Genomic DNA, 21,942 nt, shown 5'->3' with positions numbered 1-21,942 from the left:
CCTCCCGGTGTCTAGTGGATCCAGTCGGAAAAGCTACTTGTCAGCACGCCGCCTTTCCATCGCCACCCCCTTCTCAACCGGTGGTTTCCTAGGGTTTCTGTTAATGGATATGTATCCATTGTTAGGCCCAGTAACCTCATCTCGGCCCACTACCAAAGCCAACGATCCCTGTTTCCATCTTTTGAGGCCCAGGTCTGTATTTTCATTTTCCACACGAACGTTTGTCCTTGTGATGCATCTGTTCAATCATATTAAATGCATGCTGTCGGTTTCTCTTTGGTCGTTGCTTTCTGCGTATGTGAAGTTGTTGTTCCATTGTCGACAATGCTTGCTTAGTGTTAGAATTTATCTACCTAGACCTGTTATTGAGAAGCTTAAGTCAAGTTCCAGTTCTTTAGTATCAATAGTCTCTGTTGGATCAAGTCGAGTTTCCCTCGGTAGCAGAATGTTGGTGTCTTCATAACTGCTTGATAAATCTGTTTGTCGAGGTCAGCTTAGTAGCTTTGTCCGGATGCCGGCCTTGTATAACCATAGTTATGAATCGAATCCGATAGCTTGCTTGAACCCCTTGCTTAAACCCTTTGACCCCTTGTACCACCTACCACCAGTAGATCGATTGCTTGGGTCTATTGAAACTTTCCATGACCAAACTGACTACAAGCTTTGTGTGGAATTCGTTTACCTTCATTGCCATGTGAGGGATGACCCACCTGCTTTGTTACAGTTTGACAACCTCTTCCTACGATCCCCGATTATAGCTTCATCTACAACTATGAGGTATGTTCTTCAAAGCTTTAAGTATCCCATGCGATTGAACCCTCTCAGGTTGGCGACAAAAATCGTTGAACCCTTGTACCACCGACTGCCATTAGATCGGAAGCTTGGGTCTGTTTCTACTTTCCAGGGCCAAACTGATTACAAGCTTTGTGTGGATTTCATTTACTTCCATTGCCATGAGAGGGATGACCCACCTGCTTTGTTATGTTTTGATACCCTCTGCCTACGATCCCCGAATACAGCTTCATCTACAACCATGAGGTTTGTTCTTCAAAGCTTAAACTATCCCATGCCCTTGAACCTTTTCAGGTTGGCGGAAAAACCCTCAAGCGTTCCCTCCGTGGAACACCCTTTTAAAAGCTCATCGGTGCCATCCGCTAGAGCCGCTCATGACCACCCGTTGGTCGAGGATTTTGTGAAGCCTGACTTCAAGAACGAATCCGACCTGGTTCCAATAGACTTCTCAAAACCTTTTCAATGTGAAAATCATTTTGTTAAGTTCATGGAGCCTCTATCTTTAGCTCTTTATGTCTATTTGGTTTTATGCTGTAAGAACACAACTCTTTATGGGTTTTAATTTGAATGAAAATTCATGGTTATAAAAAAAAAAGTATGGAGGACAAATATAATAACAAACAAAACATTTCAGGCTTGCCACGTTTTCATAAATCATTATAAACCTAAGTAATTTACAACAAAAGTTGAAAGAGAGATCGAGAGACAATTGTAAAGGTGGCAAATTTGAGGAAATAAAATAGATCAGTGATGTATATTTAATTTTACCCGTTAAACTAAAATAAAATAGATAATTGAAAAGGTTGTAGTGTACATGGTTGTATATGATCTATTAGACTATGCACTCTTCGAGTTCACCAGTTCACCGTACTAACTCCATCTCCTTTTATTTCCCTGTCATATACTCGAAAACACCAATTGAAAGTGTAATTTGTCGAAGTATATGTGCCTACCAAATTTTTAATTGGGATTTTCTTTTTGTAGATTATAGTATTTGTCAATAGAACCATACGTAGAATTGGAATATGAGAATACAAACAAAGCAACGTATATATAGTTGTACTATCCCTCGACGTTAAATTTTCCGTTGACTGATTATAGGTGTTTTTTTCACCAGGTTGTACTGTAATCTTAAGTAACATAACACTAAATAATTTTTTAACGTATACAATTTTTTGTGGTTGACCGCCATTTAAAGTCTTTTTAAAATTTTGGTTATAGTCTTTTGTAACTTAAACACAAAACTTAATGCAGATAATGGGAAACTAAAACTAAAGTTAGAGTATTTAGTTTTGATTTAATGAAATGGATTATATTATGAATTATAAAGTATAGAAGAGTGTACAAATGTCAAATATTTATAATGACAGATGTCACGTTCTCATGCTAAATTTTAGAAAAACTTTACTTTATTATATATGATTAGTGAAGTATTATTATCTATTATAATATCAATTTTCTTACCACCATATCCTACTGTTATTTAAAATTAATTATTTTAATCGTACCATTTTTTTGAGTGCTAAAGCTTTATCTCACTAATTAAACTCCGATTAAAAATACTCCATGACTCATGAAGTTATATTCGATTATACCTTAAAGTATTTTTTTTTTTCTTTTTTCTTAAGCAAAAGAATTTAAAAGGGAGAAAAAAGGAGAAAAAGGTTCTCAATATTGTCCACCACATATAATAAAACCATATGTGTTTTCTCGTCAACTTGACGCTATCTTAGTAGCCAAGTCGTACGTAACATATTATAATCCACTCGAACATACGATTCTTTCAGCAAATGGCCAATATGCACCTGACCTAAATATAGTTAAATAAATGGATAAATCTTACTATCAATATCTCGCTATTTAAGTATCTAGTTCGGTTTATATGAGCGATACCAAATTGCACCCCAAAAAAAAATTAAAAGAAAACCAAGTTGTTCACTAGATAGAGAATCGTCAGCAACAGAAAGTGAGCCATAGGATGAGACGAGGATAATAAAGGGATTCGAAGTCACGAATCTTTCTTTCTTGAAATGAACTACAATCTAAATGGGAGCCAATTTATTTGTTTGACCAAAAAAAGATCTTCGAAGAATCTTATCGGACGGTATCACGGTAGATAGATTAAATGCTCGAGAACTTCCTCGAGATTAACAGCTTTACGATAAAAAGTTGAGAGCTTCAGAATCAGAGTGGCAGACTTGGTTCACGGTCGTTAAATACGGGCTGCGGACATATATGTGTTTCGGCTGTCAGTAAAATTTACTCTCTTCACCCCTTACGCATACTCATGCTATTGGTTATTATTACGTAAAGATGTAGCCTAAGCCTACACGCATACAAACATGCATGAGGACAGGGAAAAGTGGTTGTCTTATATATTTGCATATTACGACGAGGAAGTCACATGATTCACGGGATTACAATCATTTACTGTAAATTTTGTACGTAATACGTTGTACTGATTTTGGCATTCAATTTTTTTCGATATCATTGATATTAAATACAAGATTTCTGTCATTACGCATTTGTGATGTATACATGCGAACCAACTCATTCATACGTGTTCTAATAGCAACCATGCGCACTTGACTCCACTGTGTGTTACTGTGTAGTATAAAGTATAAAATACGTATCTACCGATCTACGTACAGTTTTCTTTTTTTTTTAAATAATTAAATATCTACGAAACTTACCAGGAAAACAAGATGAGTTTACCGTTTTCTCCAGAAGGATCTTTCGAAAATATATAATAAAAAACTAATGATCTAATCAATTAAACAATTACAGGCAAACATACAAAAAACAGTGGGAGAAGCGAAAATAAAATAGGAGACGAGAACAAGCGGAGACGGTGAAAAGGACAAAAAGGCAGGCATGTGCATGCATTGGCTATTCATACTATGCATTAATAGAAAATGTTTTAAACCCTCCACATCGCTTTCAACTCTCAGTACTCACTCCTACACTATACCAAATCACCAATTTGATGACTCGTTAAAAAACACTATATTTGTTTGTCTTCTTCCAAAACCCGCGATTAATTTATTTTGGCGTTTGTAACTCACATGGAATCCTATGATATTGTTGTTTATGTTGAGATTTTGAGTTTCTCCTATTATTGTTAATTATTGATTTATACGCACGCTTGATATTATGGTTTAATATTAATGTGTTGTCAATTTTATTACACGTAGCATTATAAAAGAAAATGCAGGTGCGTACTAGATTCATAAATCGACAGGAGTAAGAAGAAGAATAGTAGATCAACGATTTTTTTTGGCGTTAATGATCTAATCGTTCATTTGTAGTTAGAACTACGAGTCTACGAACGTTAACAAATGACAATTTGGCCGAGTGGTCTAAGGCGCCAGATTTAGGCTCTGGTCCGAAAGGGCGTGGGTTCAAATCCCACAGTTGTCAGAACATTTTTATCAATTACTTTTATTATCAAAAAAAAACTACGAACGTTAAGACTCAAATGCTCAAAAATATCATTCATTTGCTCTTTTACCATAATTAAAACGTTAGCCTAAACAGTGTTTGTCGACTCCTAGCCTCTGGTCCTGTGGCAAATCTGTGTATTCATTCTCTTTATTTTTCTATAATTTTTGTTTTTACTATCTTGTTCCTTCACTCGAAAATGTATAGAGAAGTAACGTAAGCGACTTTGTATTGTTTTTTTTTTGTTGTTGTTGTTAAATCTCAAAACGAATTGAAGGTGAAGGTGAGAAACAAAAGTAGTAGCGACTAGCGAGGGCCCATACATGTTAATGAGCTGAGATTACGGGAGGTTGGTCGTAGATTTCTGCGGCTGCAAGTTCTTGACCTCATTAAATTTCAATAGTTACCATTATCTTCTCGTTGATAATTTTCCTAAAAAATATTTATATTTTTCGAACTGTATACATGCATAACCCGATATATAAGATTACACAGGTAAGGAACAGAGTTATAGGTTTCCTGATACGTCTAACTCAAAAAACAGACCACCGGTGACCCACTTAGATTTCAGCTTGATTTTTCTGTCACTGTTTTAGCTTCTTTATTTTATTTCGTTTATGATTTTCGGATATTTTATCACTCTTTTACCGAATATATAACCCATACACGACATAATTTTTAAATATATATTAAAGTAATAAATCGTTCTCTCATAGCAATAAATAAGTTTTTATTAAAGAATTGCCAAATCTCGTGATTCAACTGTTAACTAAAGACATAAATAAAGTTGGCATTTGAAAGCATCCAGACCTCCAGTATGATAACTGATAATTTTATAAAGGGTTACTGTTTATCGTTCTTTTGTATATTCGTGACTAGGTCACATTTTTCCAATATGTTTTTACTTACGTTGGTAATTACTAACTAGTGGTTCGTTAATATTAATATTGAAACTCATTTAACATTTTAGTATTCAATATTAGTAAATCATAACTCTATTCTAAATTTCTAATGGTGTAACAAATGAGAATGAGAAGAAGAAAATATATTGTAAATAAACTTTTTTTAAATGTCCCCGGAAATAAATAAGTAAATGAAAAAGGCAACGAGAGGCTATGAAGACGCATGAACGGTTTTGTAGCACACATGTGCATTTGTCTCTTTTGCTTTTTCTGTTTCTTTCTTGCCAATATTATGCCAATAGGTTTATTTTGTTCGAGCAAAAAAAAAGGAAATTTAAAACCAAGTTATATATTGTAAACAAAATATTAAAATAAGACACTAACACCTCATTTAATAAACAACAAAAATGTTTGTTGAAATAAAGTTTTTTATTTATCTTGACCTTGCTTTTTTCTAAGAAAAATAAAGCTGGGTTATTAAAGAAAGCCAAGTTAGTTGCCACAATCAGTGGCATAACGGTAAATTAGAGCCAACGTCCTCTACCTAAAGTTTTCTATAAATTCAACCACTCACCTCTCACTCTAAAACTCAACAACAGATTTTCACATATCTTTCTTTCTCTTGAAGGAAAGAAGAAGATCTTTAAGTCTCAAGTAACTACTTTTCTCTACCTACGTTCATTTGCTTCTCTTTATTTTTCTCTAAATACACATATTCAGTTGAGCTAATAGTCATAGACTTTATATCACCCATGTGCAGGTTGTTAACACAAGAACTAAACATGGGTCATCTCGGGTTCTTAGTTATGGTTATGGTAGGAGTAATGGCTTCTTCAGTGAGTGCCTACGGTGACGGTGGCGGTTGGATCAACGCTCACGCCACGTTCTACGGCGGTGGTGATGCTTCCGGCACAATGGGTAAAAATTCTTATTTACAAAACTCATTTTTTTACAAAATATCAAATATACTGATCATCAAATGTTATTACTTCTTTGTAGGTGGTGCTTGTGGATATGGTAATCTATATAGCCAAGGGTACGGGACGAGCACGGCGGCTTTGAGCACGGCTTTGTTCAACAATGGACTTAGCTGTGGTTCTTGCTTTGAGATAAAATGTGAAAACGATGGTAAATGGTGTTTAGCTGGCTCAATCGTTGTAACCGCTACAAACTTTTGTCCTCCAAACAACGCCTTACCGAACAACAATGGTGGTTGGTGTAATCCTCCTCTTCAACACTTTGACCTTGCTCAGCCTGTGTTTCAACGCATTGCTCAATACAGAGCTGGAATCGTTCCAGTTTCCTACAGAAGGTAAAAGAAAACTTCAGCTTTTAAGTTTTCTTGATTTGCTCTGTTTTTAGAAAACAGAGGATATCATAATTCACATGTTTTCTTGAAATCAGTGAACTTGAGTTTTGACTCTGTTTGTTTTACAGGGTACCATGCAGGAGAAGAGGAGGAATAAGATTCACGATAAACGGCCACTCATACTTCAACCTTGTTCTGATCACTAACGTCGGTGGTGCCGGAGACGTTCACTCAGCTGCGATCAAGGGTTCAAGAACAGGTTGGCAAGTTATGTCAAGAAACTGGGGACAAAACTGGCAAAGCAACTCTTACCTCAACGGTCAAGCACTTTCCTTCAAGGTCACCACCAGCGACGGCCGTACCGTTGTCTCCTACAACGCCGCTCCTGCCGGCTGGTCTTACGGTCAGACCTTCGCCGGAGGACAGTTCCGCTAAAAAAGGGCAATTTGGTTAATCTCTTCTCCTTTTATCTAAAGTAAAACTCATTTGTGTGGTGTGTAGAGGGAATTATTAGTAAACTCGGTTATTAAGATTTAAGAGAGTGATGCGTCGACTCGAGGGCTCGGTTTTGCAGAAGGCCTTGATGACGTCTATCTTTTTTTGGACCTCTTTATGTTTCTTTCTTAAAAGTAGTTTTTGTTTAAGAAAGAAAAGCAAAAAAAAAAGAAGTTATAGTAGTTAATGTATTACTGAATACTGATGCAGAGGTGGAGTTTTAACTACCACCCGCTAGTAGTAGTAATGAGTTATTTCAAAGCGTGAGGGATGGGTTGTGATGTTGTGTTATGAGATTAAAGAAAAGTTGTTTATGTATGTTTGTAATAAATACAATTCTTTACTAAAGTTATTTACAACCAGTATCGATTATATTGTGAGGTTATCATATTTTTTCTATAATCATATAGTCCTCTTAATGCTCATTTATCTTTAGCTTTTGGATTGTAAGTGGTCGACAACCGACGTTCACAATCTCCTTCGATGTATTTATCCTTTATTACCCGTTCAAATGAAGCGAAACCCAACAACCGACCTTCGCAATCTCATCCTTCAATGGTTTTTCCACTTTAAGAACATTCGAATGAATTAGAAAAATAGGTTCGAAATCGCATATCCTCTACATGTGAGCAAGGAGATAGAAGATACGATGGATGTATGGAAGTTTGGTTTGCTTCAAGATAAACTAAAAGAAAGAGTAGGTTTGCTTAGAAAAGTTGTCTAAACACATTTAATCGAATCATGCACTTGTTGTAAAAAAAGTTTTTTTCCGAATAACATTTTACATATATATTATTAAAAAAACAAAAAACAAATGAAGGTTGTGCTTGCGAAAATGGTCCTTGTGAGAACAATAAACAATAGACCTAGTGGTCCAAAACCATCAAAGTTCTTTCGAACAACCTAATTTAACGTTAAAAGCTTGCAAAGTTGCAAGCTTCGGGATTAGACACCATAGTGACATAAGCTTATAATCTCTCTATGGGTTCCATTATCATCACTATATCCTAATTTCAGATTTCACAACGGATGTATGTGCGAGGAGAGATTATTGTGCTATGTTCTCTTATAGTAATCTCTGGTCAGAATTGAATAAAGGTCGCCTTTTAGCAGTTATGTGTTTTTATGTCACGACATTATCTCTAAAGTGGAGTTCGAGAAGTATAACTTTTGGTGTCGCCAACAGTAAATTGATGACCTACGTTACAAAGTGATCCACAAAGAAGTAACATGGCCATGTGGTGGCTAGCGACTAAAGTAAATATGGGTCCCGCTCTGATGGATTTTGCTCAACGTGACTCATATCATATGAACCGACGAGATATCAGCCACCGGCTCTGTTTTACGAAGAAAAACAAGCACTTCATTCATGTGGGAAGATATCAGCCAAATTTATAGGCATTAATGTGAGTGGACATGATCTCGATGTTTTAGGGCGTTTGAGAGAGTAGGGGTGACATTTTTGGTTTTTTGTTTGTTTGTTTTTTTTTTTTTTTTTTTTTTTTATGTTCGTTTGGTTTAATCCGGTTTTGTAGACTTTTATTAAAAATTTAGTTGGATTTTAATCGAAGTTAGTTTGATTATATTTGCCATTTTGGCTCGATTTGGTTTTAGTTTGGTTTGTTCAAATTAGTTCATGTTAGAATTGATTCTCGAATACTTAAATCTACAAAATCTTACCTGAATCGTGGTAAGTTTGTGTGGGTTTTTATGTATCTTTTGATAAAATCAACGTGATAAATTGATCGATCGACAGATGGTAAACAAATAAAGATAATTGATTAGAAGAAAAGCAAGACTAACAACTAAAACTTAAAAAAAAAAAAAAAGGAAAAACGGTAAATGACAAACCGTTTTTGTGGTTTGAACGGTTTGTGGATATATAAGATTATGATAAATTACAAAGTGATAAATTTATTATGTAATTTATTTCTTAAAAAAAAACATAATGGGTTATTGGTTATTTGGTTTAGTTTGGCTTCAAACCACAAACCAAACCATTTGGATTGAAGAAAAAATAACCAAACGGATAATGCATATGGTCAAGATTATGGTTCGGCTAAAATGCCTACTTCTATGATATAGAACACTAATTAGAACGTATAAGTTAGATCTGTAAAATATACGACTTCTAGATATGCAAAATGGCCAAAGCGAATGCAGATGCATTAATACCGAAGTCAATCCGACTTGTTGACGAGTTGGTAGGCAGCAGAATCAGAAGTTTCACATAAATACGAGTAAAACATTTAGGCACATTTAAAACATTCAAACGACTTTTAGATGAAGAACTTAATTTGCATTTCACTGTTCTATCTTTCCCTATTCAAACACACTTTAAAGAGACAAACTTCTAGTTATGCTCTAACGGAATTTGTGAAGTTTGGACAATATAACTCGGTATATTAGGGTTATGTCAGAATTTTGTAGCTCAGAATAATATAAACACATGCTAACAGTTTCACACAAATTAATAGAACTACTAGATTAAGACCCGTGCTAGAGCACAAGTTGAAATTTATTTTATTTATGTTGTAATTTTTATATAAAATATAATTTATGTGATTGCTTTTAAATGTTTTTTTGGATAAAACATTCTGCAATAAAATCATATGCTAAATATGATTACTTGAAAAAATACACCTACATTTTGTAAATTTTATATTGTTAATGATTCTAGATAATTACTCGTGCTATAACACTGGTGAAATTTTATTTTATACAAAATTTGTATATTTAGTATTTTAAAATAAAATTAAAAAATGTTGTATTAGTTTATGTATGTGAAGATATATTCAAAAATGTCATTATAAAAGATAATTGTGTAAATTTGGTTTTTTAAAAATTGAGTTATTATATTATGAATAATTTAATATATTGTACTTGGTTTCTTGAAATTCTTTCAAATTATAGTGACATATTATTGACATTGTTATAACAAATCAATTTAGAGTGTTTCTAGTTTCTAACTTTTATATCAAGTTTTAATATTTTAAAAATATTTTAAAATAAATTATTTAAAGTTTATTATATAATATAAAATTATAAAACTCAACAAAAATATGAAATTGAATTTAAATATTCAAGTTTTGACTCGTTACTCAGTAAAATTTTTTATTCAATTGATAATATTTTTAATGAATAATATTACTAAAGCTTGAATATTTTATAGATTAAACTATTTATATTTGTTTTTAAAAATTCAATTTATGGTATATCCAGAAATAAAACTATTTTTGATTATAATTAATAATATGATAATTCATTTGTTTCACAAAATAGACTCATATATAAAAATGAAAGGTGAAATATAATGATAATTAACAAATTAATATGTTAGGTTAGATATCAAATGATTTTCTTTGATAAATAATTTAATAAATAAAACTAATGGTAAGTTAGATGATATAAAATGATTTTTTAGAATATTCTCTTTAAGATTTTTTGGAAACAACATGCTCAAGTAATTGAATCTTTAGAAAATAAATTAAGGTTGCACCCACTATTTAACTTGTAACCAATTAATATATAACTTATTTGTAAACAATTTATTAAAATTATAGTATAGTTTACCAAAAAATGTTGTGTAGTTTTATTGTAAAGAGATAAAAATTTAATTCTACACTGAGTGATACTTTCCCTCTCTATTTATTTCATCAAATGTTTGCGTTGCTTATTTATTGGGACAAAATAAATTTTGGAAAACCCATTCCATTACATCCTGAAATCAAAATGTAGTTGGTCCAAAGCCCATTTAGAAAATATAATATACATCCAAGACGATATAACCCATGGACCTTTGTTCTTCTTTCACTTTCTCTTACGATAATCAAATACTGTGTTGCCCCCTCTTGGATCTTGGTGGTCACACTCGCACGTGCATATTCCTTTTTTTTTCCAGCACGTGCATATTCCATCTCATCTGTTTTTCTTTCTATTTTAATTTTTTGTTTCCTATATTGCTGCGTCTCTTCCATATATTAAGATTGTGTGTTTAGAATACGACGTAATATAATTTATTTACAGAAAGATTTTGACTATTGATTCAAGAATTAAACTTGAGTGAGACTAGGAGAGAAGAAGGTACATGTGGAAATGTTTTGATAACAAAGAATAACCACACACAAAGTGTAAATGATTAAAGAATATTGATAACAAGATCAAAGCTTGGAGTAGAATATCTAGATTTTCCAAAGAGAGGAGTTATGACTTATGAAGTGTACGCATGAACAGTTGTGAATAGTTCGTTTGAATGTGCAGCTTCCCAATACAACGAATCAATATGTATATTTTCAATAATATTAATTGAGTTAATACAATTTGTTGGTCACGAATAGTGTAGTACAGTGTGCACCATAAGCTAAATAGTTTTTGTGAATGGTTTTTGTTTCTTATACGTACAAAAAAAAAAAAGGCTTAACAGTTTTATGAAAACAATGAAAATTTTCCTGAAGGGATGAATGTCACAGACAGGTACGTCAAAATCATTGTTTGTTACATTTTTGTGTATAATACAAAAAAATGCTGAGAGTTTGTTTTTAAAATTTTGTAAATCGAATATTCATTTATACTGTTATGTCCACGTCTAGAATTATGAATATTCAAGATTCGCATTATTGTTTTTTTCTTTTTAAATAATGTTTTTTTTTTGGAAATAAATAATGTTTTTCTTCAATGGATATTGCCATTTGATGAAGGTAATCAGTATAACCCTATCAATAATAACAGTTTACCAAACCCGTCACATCCAGTCGCTTTTACCACTTGGATAAATCTGAGTCTGACTTTGACTTTGAAGTTTTGAACATTACTTCTGTCTTTGTTTATTTATACATTATAGGTCCATTTTTACTATATTAAATAGGTTATATAGGTCCATCATGAGCATTGGTGCATTAATTATTGGATTTTGCGAAAAAGGGCATTGAATTAGTCTTGATTCCATGAACTAAGATCTGATGGGATTTACTGTTCGAAGCTCTTTGGGTACTCACAGCTCTATTGTCATAGATGGCTGTAGCATCACCTGTCCTTCAAATACTGAATCATCCATACCTTCTGGATTCATCAGAGGGTCAGGTTAGCTACAACCCATAGACCTCTCCTTGCCTACTCAACTCTCTCGATTTGGATCTGTAAATTTTGCTGCTGAGGTTCAGCTTGCTTATTGCGAGCGTTATATTTGTTGAGCTGTGACACACATCACCAATTTCACCACTACTCTCTCTCCCTCTCTCTATTCACAACTATTGTTTTGTCTCCATTTCTTTCACTTTTTAAGATTCTTATTTAAAGTGACCTTTTCCAATTGCTTTGTTTCTTATTTTGGTGTTAGAGTTAATATTCCATACGTACGCACTCTACTAGTTTGTTATGGACTTTTTAATCATGGTGTAGTCCCATCTGTGTCTTGAACATATAGATTTCGGTGTAAGGGTCGAAATTTGGAAATTTCTCTCCCAGACACACTCCCCGAGGAGCCATGAGAAAGTCTTTTATCCGGATCTCAACCACCAATCCTTCACCAATAACAGCTGACTCCTGCTTGTAACCGTTGGTCTCTAACAAAAACATTCAAAGTTCAAACAAGATTTGGAGATCTGATGATAGTTCAAGCGAGTTTCTAACCTTGTTTTGTCTCTCAAATCCGCATTTACTGCACCCTCTTCATTGCATTAACTCAACCACATCATGAGACCACAACCTCCTTAAAGCAGATCAAAAACCAAGCCTCCAACTGAATTGTTTCCCGCCTCTCAGCTCAATAAGGCGACAAACCCCACAAAGCAGCATAAAAATCGAATCTTCTAGAATCTCAGAACACTGGTACGTCTTTTACTCCGAAATTGCTAGAATATGTCTCCGCATACTTGTTAACCCGGTGGAAAGATATAAACCTTGGAAACCACTACACCTAAAATCCTAGTAAACCCCATCACCGTATTCAAACCTTTGTACGCAACCCTGTGGTTTACAAACTCACAAAAGGTACCATGGAGAACAGAATCCCGCATTACCTCAAAGGGAAAGAAATAGCCCTCAGCTACTCTCCCCCTCCTCGAAAGCGAATCCAAGCTCCAGTACTCGACACCTCTGGCCTGATAGAGGAGAACTCCCTCACCCTAATAGGTCGCTTAACAAATCCTGCGGCTCAAAGACTTTGGCTGCTCCTCCCGTCCCTCGCGAATAGGTGGAACCTGAAAGGAAAAGCAACTGGATCAGATCTGGGTCGTGGCTATTTCCAGTTTAGATTCGACTTTGAGGAAGACATGCAACATGTGCTGGACAAAAGACCTTACTATTTTGGTCAGTGGATGCTTATTCTGGAAAAATGGAAACCTGTGATCTCTGACTCTTTCCCCTCCAAGATCCCTTTCTGGATTGAACTACAAGGTTTACCAAAACATTATTGGCAACCCCAAATGCTAGAAACGATAGGCAAGGAGCTAGGTGACCTCGAGGAAATGGAGATTACATGTGACTCCGCTAAGATTCGGGTTCACATTGATGGACTCCAACCCCTGATAAAAGAAACTGCTGTAGATTTCCCGGACGGACATGAAGCCATAGTAACCCTGGACTACAAAAATCTGAAGAACCACTGCTCTCACTGCTCCAGACTCACGCATGAGAAGAGATTCTGTCCTGGACTTAAAACCAAAAAATATATCCCAGAACCAAATGTCCTGCCACCAAGATCCTCAAACCAGGAAGTCCAAACGAACTACTATACTCCGGAGAACAACTTCAGAGCCCCTAGAACAATCTCAGGCCAAGAAGATTCACAAAACTATGCTACTACTAATGCTAACTACACGAACAGGGCTTCCCTGTCGGTAGATAGTAAAAGAACATATCCCTCAAGGGCGCTAAACCAGGAACATAGTACACATACGGCTAGAAGATACTCGGAGAAGGAAAGACCCCATCCCTACCATAGAAGAGAATATAGCAGGGACTCCAACCAAACTAACCACCTCCCCAGAGATCATCGAAGGTCAACAAACCGACATCTTCAATGGAGAGAAAAGCCTGCATTCGAAAATGTAGAGACAAGGGAGCAATCTGATTCCTCGAGACCAAGACGACCTCCACTAGAGAGAAGTGTGGAAGAACAGTATAAAAACCCTCCTATTGTTCGAGAGCCTACAACCCCAACATCACGCGATACCTCGAGGCCACAACAACTTGCTACTCTGGTGGGAGCTCCTACAAAAGAGCAAGTTATGGATGAACTTAAGGATGTTACTATCCAATACCTTGCAGTCCCTGACCCGACAAAGAGAGCAGCCCGAACACAACGAGTAATCACTGGAGAAGCTCAAAACATGATGGCTGAAACAGCGGATAGAATTATCTAGGTTGCGTCTTCTTTGGCTGTCCCAACTGAGCAGATAAACTCTCATCCTGAAGAAAACTCCCAACCTGAATGAACCATCTTGGAAACCAGACATGCAGTTGGTTTTGCAGAGCAGGATTAACATGGAACCTCCTTGTTCCTCTTCAAAACGAGGATGGGGACGACCACCTTTAGCAAAAACCTCCCCTAGGCAAACCCTGAAACTAGCAGGTGTAAAGAGTCGAAAAAGGAACCTTGCAAATGGATCCCCAAAGAAAACACAAGTACAAAAAACTACTTCTCAGAAAAGTGGAACATTACCTAGCTCCAGCCGCAGAACTAATGAGAGGAATCGAGCTGACTCTCAAACTGCTAATCCGACAGCCCTTATTCGATCCATAGTTCCGGCTATTACAAAGAAAAAGGTGGATTTTCCCAATCCACCACCTCCTCTTCCTTAAAGATATTAAGCTGGAACTGTTGTGGTTTGGGGAATCCCACAACAGGCCGAAGACTTCGTGAGATAAACTCCAATATCTCAACTGATGTAATATTCCTCATGGAGACAAAAAAAACTCTGAAGAGAGTGTTCTCTCCTCTCTTAGCTGGATGCAGTTCCCAAACCATTTCCTGGTCTCCCCTCATGCGCCTGGGGGAGGGGGTTTAATCCTCCTTTGGAAACAACACATAGACGTTTCTGTTCTATCCTCCTGCAAAGATTTTATTGACACTCGCATCACTGCTGAAGGTAAATCTTTTTTCTCCACCTTTCTGTACGGGGAACCTGATAGAAAAAAAAGGATGGCTGTGTGGAATGAACTTATCAGTCTGGGCGCTACTAGAGAAGATTCTTGGTTCCTTACTGGCGACTTCAATGACATCATCGATGCATCAGAGAAACAGGGGGGACTAGACAGGCATGAAAGAACTTTTGTTGATATCCGCTCTTTCATGACTGAGTGTGATCTCTATGACCTAAGACATTCTGGTAATTACCTCTCCTGGAGAGGCAAGAGACATGATCACATTATTCACTGCCGTCTGGATAGAGCAATCTCAAATGGGATATGGGTAGAAAACTTCCCCCATAGCCGATGCGAATATCTCCGGTTTGAGGGTTCTGACCATAGACCTCTACTCTCCTGTCTTGATTTGACAAAAAGGAGAAAGAAAGGACGTTCAGATATGACAGACGCTTAAAAGGGAATCCTAAAGTTAAAGAACTGGTACTAAAGGCTTGGAACTATGATGAATTTGAAACAATTCAAAATAAACTAGCCCGATGCAGACAAGAAAGCATAACCTGGTCCAGACAGAAACACCAAGATAGCCAAAAGGAGATTGATTTGCTTAGACAACAACTTGAACATGCCATGGCCACCCAAGCCCCTATGGAAGAAACAATCTTCACCATTAACTTAAAACTGTTAAAGGCATATAATGATGAAGAAGAATTCTGGAAACAGAGAAGCATGCAATTATGGCTAACCTTGGGGTATAAAAACTCTGGATATTTCCATGCTATAACAAGGGGGAGACAAGCGATCAACAAATTTTCGGTCATTGAAAATAAAAGCGGAGTGGCTGTACACAAAGAAGAACAAATACTTACGGTCATTACTGAGTATTTCCAGCATCTCTTCCCCTCTGAAGGTGGTGACCGGGAAAGTATCATTCGTGAAGCAATTAAACCTTGTGTAACACCTGAAACAAACCAAACACTCACATCTATCCTGTCTCTAGAAAAAATAAAAGATGCTTGCTTCTCGATCCACCCTGATAAAGCTCCCGGGCCAGATGTTTTCTCTGCCAGCTTCTTCCAATCCAACTGGAACACAGTGGGAGACAACGTAGTTCTGGAAGTCCAAAGCTTCTTTCTGTCAAACAGACTACCTGCACAAAGCAATAAAACCCACATCAGACTTATACCTAAGATTCAAAGCCCTCAGAAAATGTCTGATTACCGACCTATTGCACTCTGCTCTGTCTTCTACAAGATCATCTCCAAGGTTCTAACAAAGCGCCTACAGCCTGTCCTCCAAACGGTGATTTCGGAAAACCAGTCAGCCTTTGTACCTAAAAGAGCAATAACAGATAATGTGTTAATAACGCATGAGAATCTTCACTACCTCAAGATCTCTGGAGCTAAGATGCGATGCTATATGGCAGTAAAGACTGACATGAGTAAGGCGTATGACCACATTGAGTGGGATTGTATCCGATTGGTTCTAGAAAGAATGGGATTGTATCCGATTGGTTCTAGAAAGAATGGGATCCCACAACACCTCGATCCAATGGATAATGAGATGCATAACCTCAGTCTCATACTCTTACCTCCTAAACGACTCTGCACAAGGAAGGGTTGAACCACAAAGAGGAATTAGACAAGGAAACCCCCTGTCACCCTATATTTTCATTCTGTGTAGTGAGATACTCTCTGGTTTATGTACTAAGGCTCAACAAGAGAAACGTTTACCTGGAATTAGAGTGTCAAAGAAGAGCCCGCGAGTTAACCACCTCTTATTTGCAGATGATAGAATGTTTTTCTGCAAATCAGACAAACAAAGTTGTTTTGAGCTAATGTCAATCCTCCAGAAGTATGAAAAGGCCTCTGGCCAAAAGATAAATAAGTTGAAATTTGCTGTTACCTTCTCTGCAAAGACGTGTGAGACCACACGAGAGATGGCTATGCTACTCCTTGGTGTGAGACAGGTAGGAGGCCTTGGCAAATATTTAGGACTCACGGAGTTATTTGGCCGCAAGAAACAAGATATGTTCAACTCCATCGTAGATAGAATTAAGCAACGATCCATAAGCTGGTCCACTAGGTCACTCTCCTCTGCTGGGAAGACTACCATGCTCCAATCAGTCCTTGCTTCTATGCCTACCTACGATATGTCATGCTTTAAGCTACCAGGTTCCCTCTGTAAACGTATTTAATCTGCCCTTACTCGCTTCTGGTGGGATAAATCTGAGGAAAAACGCAAAATGTGTTGGATATCATGGTCAAAGATGACAAATCCCAAAAAGAATGGTGGTCTAGGCTTTCGAGACATACCAGATTTCAATGATGCACTCTTAGCAAAGGTAAGCTGGCGAATCTTAACCCAACCATACAGTTTACTTGCAAAAGTTCTTATGGGAAAGTACTGTGGTGATATTCCCTTTTTAGACTGTGAGGTTCCTTCCTCAGCCTCTCATGGTTGGAGAGGAATCTGTATTGGCAGAGACTTGATAAAATCCCAGCTGGGAAAAGCAATAGGATCTGGGACCTCAACCAGTATCTGGTACGATCCCTTGATTTCTTTATCCACACCTATATGCCCACTAGGTCCCCCGCCTAAGAATACCCAATATGCAAAGGTGTCAGATCTCATCTGCCCCCTCACCATGACTTGGAACCTAGAACGCGTGGCCTCAATGCTGCCTGAATACAAGAAGGATATATTGGCCATTAAACCCAGCAAATATGGAGCAGATGATCATCACATATGGTTACCTACAAAATCTGGGGAATATACAGCAAAATCAGGTTACCAAACCCTATCCATAAAGCAAGATCAACAAGCACACCTTGAGAATTTGTACCAGGATTTTAATTGGGAGAAAGAGATTTGGAATTTACCTTGCCTACCAAAAATCAGATTCTTTCTTTGGATGCTACTGAGGAATGCTCTTCCAACAGGTGAAAATCTAGCAAAACGTAATATCAACCAAGCGGCAGTCTGCCCCTTCTGTGGCCATGAGGAGACTCGCCTTCATCTATTCTTCCACTGCTCCTTTGCCAAGGATGTTTGGATGCAAATACCAGTAAAATCTGCATTTGAACCATCGAGGATCCAGAGCTTAGACATGGGAATCAAGGCATCCCAATCCCTTGTATGCCTCCCACCTACCGGAATTGCAAAATAGGCTTTTGGTGCTTGGATCTTATGGACCATTTGGACATGCCGGAACAAGCTGATTTCGAACAGAAATCCATATCCCCGAGAGAGGCGGTGACTCAAGCAGTTAACCAAACCCGAGAATGGTACCTCAATCAAACCTCAGAAACCACCACAACCCATCCATGTCCACTTAGACAAAACCTTGACGAAGCACGAGATCTAATTCGCTGCTTTACAGATGCGGCTTGGAGAGAGGAGTCTAGAGATGCGGGTTTTGGCTGGATTTTCTTTGGATCCTCACCACATATGGAACAAATAGGTAATGCTAACTCTCACCATGTCAGATCGCCGCTCATGGCGGAAGCAATAGCAATATACCTGGCCCTGCAACACGCTTCGGAACTTGGCTTTCGGAAAGTTTTGTTCGCCTCTGATTCACAACAGATGATCAAAGCGATTAACTTGGAACTCCAACTGAAAGAGATTCACGGGATTCTACATGATATCCTCTCACTAGCTTCGAGTTTTGAAGAAATCTCCTTTAACTTTGTTCCTCGAGAGAGGATTCGACGAGCGGATGGGATTGCAAAAAACTCTTTATCTTCTTTAATCTCCTCTGCGAATTTAATTCTGCATAACTCTGTTTCATCATTTGGTATTCTCCCAGTTCAACCGGCCCAAATTGTACCAACTCTTTAATTAGAATTAATGCAATTTCTTTTGAAAAAAAAAAAAAAAAAAAAAAAAAAAAAAAAAAAAAAAAAAAAAGAAAAGAAGAAGGTGTAGTCCCATCTGTATTAGAGGACAATGCACAAAACGAGTTACTTATTTAAATGTGAAATTTGCAAACAATGTTGTTGCTGATACATTCATTTGTTAGGAGTGAACTTTACCACCGGCCAGCGTTTCATATAGAGAAATCTTTGGTAAATTAAAAGAATGTATTTGTTTAAAAACCAGTCACAACGTATATGTGGCTGAGTGGCTCTATTAATCAAGATTTGGTACATGCAGCTGGGTATATGTATTCAAAGTTTTTTTTTTAAAAGGTGACTAACCAAGACAAAAACCACTTGTGGGCAGATTCACTAACCAAACTCAAAAATCTTTAGAAAATATATGACCTTAAAAGGAAATATACGGCTGTGGCTCCAAAGTCGACATGCATTATACATTTATAGGATATTATGTATTGAAAGTGAAGAAACGGGCAGATAGTTTTATTTACTGATTAGATTATGTTGGTATGGACGTTGAGTTATTTATTAAAGATGTATATGATAATGTGAACGTTAGCCAAGTCGTGTTAGATTATGTTTCCTTGCGTTGAACAGATCGAAGAAGGGATCGGAGCATTAAAGCATGTGAGGGTGGGGCAGGTAAGTGTCCTTTAAACAATAAGAAGTGGGTCTTTGCATTAGGTTTCTGACAACTTACCCATACTTACACCCATTTCTTTTCAAAGATTTAACAAATATTATCATGCAAAGAGTACTTTTTTGTCCTTTCTTTAAATCCTTTAAATGAGACACTCTTAACGGACTTCGGTTAAGACGCAGCCTGAATACCCATACGACATGCATCACCAAAGTTTCCATTACTATTATGCATGTATACATAATGCATGAGAGATCAGACTCATGTGTACGTATATTTATTTGTACGCCGTTTCTGCTTTGCATCTCGTATTGAAAGCAAGAAGACCGTTTAGCATAATACTATAAATTATGATCGTTAGAAGATTTTCTCTATATATCTTTAGAACTTAATTCCTCGTGTGACTGTATATATTTTGATACATATTTGATGTATAATCCTTTATACTATTATTTAGCCTTTTTGAAAACAATAGAAAATAATCTAGATGACACTTGAAATTAAAGAAAATTTGACGAAGAAGACCAATTTAAATTGAATTTAGGTTTTACTATCTTTTCGTCTTGACAAAATATTGAATATTCGATCTATAGAATACACATATTTCGATTACGTAAGTCTTATTGCCGTGGCAGAATAATCTTTTCTTCCACTACTCAAATAACCAAAATTTATATATTTGAAGGAAAAATATATAATTCAGATTACACTATTAATTTTTTGAATACCTCCATAATAATGATTCGTAATATTTAAATTTTTAGCTTCATAATTTAAACCGCTCAGACAAAAAAAAAAATCATGCAATAAAACTCGACCAAATATTCAAGACAAAATAAGACGAACCCATGAGTTGGATGTCGTAACAATTTAATTGGTAGGGTTATGAATTTTATTAGAGCAAGAGAAGGAGATTCAAAATATGGCTCTGTCAAGGGAACACACCTAACAGAATCTCATGGATTAGCCTTTGTCTTCTCCTGCTCCCTTACGCCCCACTACTTGTCACATTCCTTCGTTTTTATTCTTTAATACTATATATAATTTAACTTTAGTTTATTTTATTTCACCATCAATTTGTTTCTTCATTATTGTCCTTCCATATAATTTTAAAATATATACCAGAAATTTTTCGTACCAAGTTCAACAAGGTCTTATTTTATAGGCATGATCTCAGGTCGGGTCATCCCCACCTTCATATAAAATTGTTTAGAACCGACTGTTAACCAATTTATCAGATATTTATTATTCACTGTTTTTCATCTTTTTGTGTGTAAGATTATAAGTTGTTTAACGTTACAAACACGAGAGTTTTAATATATGTTTATAAATGATAAGAGCTTTCGTCCGGCAAATCATATATACATATATAAAAATACCATATGGAGTTGAAGCCTAATTAGTTAAAACTTAAAACTAACTATATAAAGGACCGTTTAAGTTATAATTCTAGGAGAACCAAGTCCGGTTATAGAAACAAGAAGTAGTGTGATTGTAACCAAAAATACGAATGAGGTTAAAGAAAGAGGGTAGAATTTAAGACAAACTTTATTGGTGGATGTGAAAATAGATATAGGGGCAAAGGAGGCTATGAGATTAGATGGGTCATTGATTCATTCATCTTTGAAAATTGGGAGAGATAGACTTTACTGTTTGGTTACCTTTCACGTCATCTCTTTTTGGAAACTCCAAAAACAGTATGAGTTTGTGTGTGTCTTCGTGATCTGTTCCCACCATTTATCCTCTCTGTCCCTCCACTTCCTTTCATTACTCTCACTTTCTTTCACTTTCTTGTTAATTTCTGTTTCCTTAGCTCACTATAGTTTTTCTCCTCTTTTTTAATCACCAAATCCGATCCATTTTCATTAATTACTACAAAAATATCTTTACACCCAAACCAAACCGGACCTAATCCCACTTAACTGGTTAACATACAGTATGTATTTGCGCAGAATCACGTATAAAATTAAAAACTAGTATTATACTTTTTTCAGTTATTACATATCTTCATAATAAATACTGCTGGTCAAAATAAAACAAAATTAACACTATATTTTATAATATTATGTCATACTATGAAACAGTTGCAAATATACAGTAGTTAAAGCGTACGTCTCCACTCTCCGTTATTATAAACATCCAAACTTTTTTATAAAAAAAGATGTTTGCAAACACCTTTAATATACTTAAATAATTCAATTGATTAACATTTGAAATAGCTAGCAGTTTGCCAACAAAAAAAAAAATTGAAATAGCTAGCCTCTCAAATATGTACATTGAATGAATATTTTGGTGATCTAATCCTGTATTTCCTAACCTTGTCGTTTTATATCAGACTCCAAGCGTTATTGTATCCGCACTAAATACACCCAAATTAGTTTGATTTTGTTTTGTTCTACA

At 36.0% G+C, this 21,942-nt stretch overlaps 2 protein-coding genes, 1 non-coding gene and 1 pseudogene across 4 annotated transcripts; all 4 read left to right on the top strand.

Moving 5' to 3' along the window:
* Nucleotides 1-4,132: 4,132 nt before the first annotated feature.
* On the top strand, nucleotides 4,133-4,212 carry TRNAL-UAG (transfer RNA leucine (anticodon UAG)). The gene has a single exon. It is a non-coding gene; the product is annotated as a tRNA-Leu (tRNA).
* A 1,379-nt stretch (nucleotides 4,213-5,591) lies between these two features.
* On the top strand, nucleotides 5,592-7,287 carry LOC104776601 (expansin-A10). Of its 2 annotated transcripts, none has more exons than XM_010500696.3 (4): nucleotides 5,592-5,789; nucleotides 5,896-6,053; nucleotides 6,135-6,447; nucleotides 6,573-7,287. In XM_010500696.3, the coding sequence occupies exons 2-4, from the start codon at nucleotides 5,918-5,920 to the stop codon at nucleotides 6,877-6,879; spliced, it is 756 nt and encodes a 251-aa protein (XP_010498998.1). In that variant the 5' UTR covers nucleotides 5,592-5,789; nucleotides 5,896-5,917; the 3' UTR covers nucleotides 6,880-7,287. The 2 variants fall into 2 exon arrangements, with proteins under 2 accessions (XP_010498998.1, XP_010498997.1); XM_010500695.3 differs by having other exon boundaries at nucleotides 5,708-5,789; nucleotides 5,874-6,053.
* Nucleotides 7,288-11,872: 4,585 nt separating this feature from the next.
* Nucleotides 11,873-12,128, top strand: LOC109130438 (uncharacterized; annotated as a pseudogene).
* A 6,097-nt stretch (nucleotides 12,129-18,225) lies between these two features.
* Nucleotides 18,226-18,864, top strand: LOC147946747 (uncharacterized). The gene has a single exon (XM_087507239.1). The coding sequence runs from the start codon at nucleotides 18,226-18,228 to the stop codon at nucleotides 18,862-18,864; it is 639 nt and encodes a 212-aa protein (XP_087363365.1).
* Nucleotides 18,865-21,942: the final 3,078 nt, after the last annotated feature.

Source organism: Camelina sativa, chromosome 3 (assembly GCF_030686135.1).
Source record: "Camelina sativa cultivar CO46 ecotype springtype chromosome 3, ASM3068613v1".
Classification (NCBI taxonomy): Eukaryota; Viridiplantae; Streptophyta; class Magnoliopsida; order Brassicales; family Brassicaceae; genus Camelina; species Camelina sativa.
Note: the sequence above shows the minus strand (reverse complement) of the source record. Positions and strands in the feature narration are given on the sequence as shown.

Coding starts and splice junctions, on each gene's coding strand:
- LOC104776601 (XM_010500695.3), top strand. CDS start 5,888: ATGTGCAGGTTGTTAACACAAGAACTAAACATGGGTCATCTCGGGTTC. Junction 6,054..6,134: donor TGATGCTTCCGGCACAATGG/GTAAAAATTCTT, acceptor ACTTCTTTGTAG/GTGGTGCTTGTGGATATGGT. Junction 6,448..6,572: donor GTTCCAGTTTCCTACAGAAG/GTAAAAGAAAAC, acceptor TTTGTTTTACAG/GGTACCATGCAGGAGAAGAG.
- LOC147946747 (XM_087507239.1), top strand. CDS start 18,226: ATGCCGGAACAAGCTGATTTCGAACAGAAATCCATATCCCCGAGAGAG.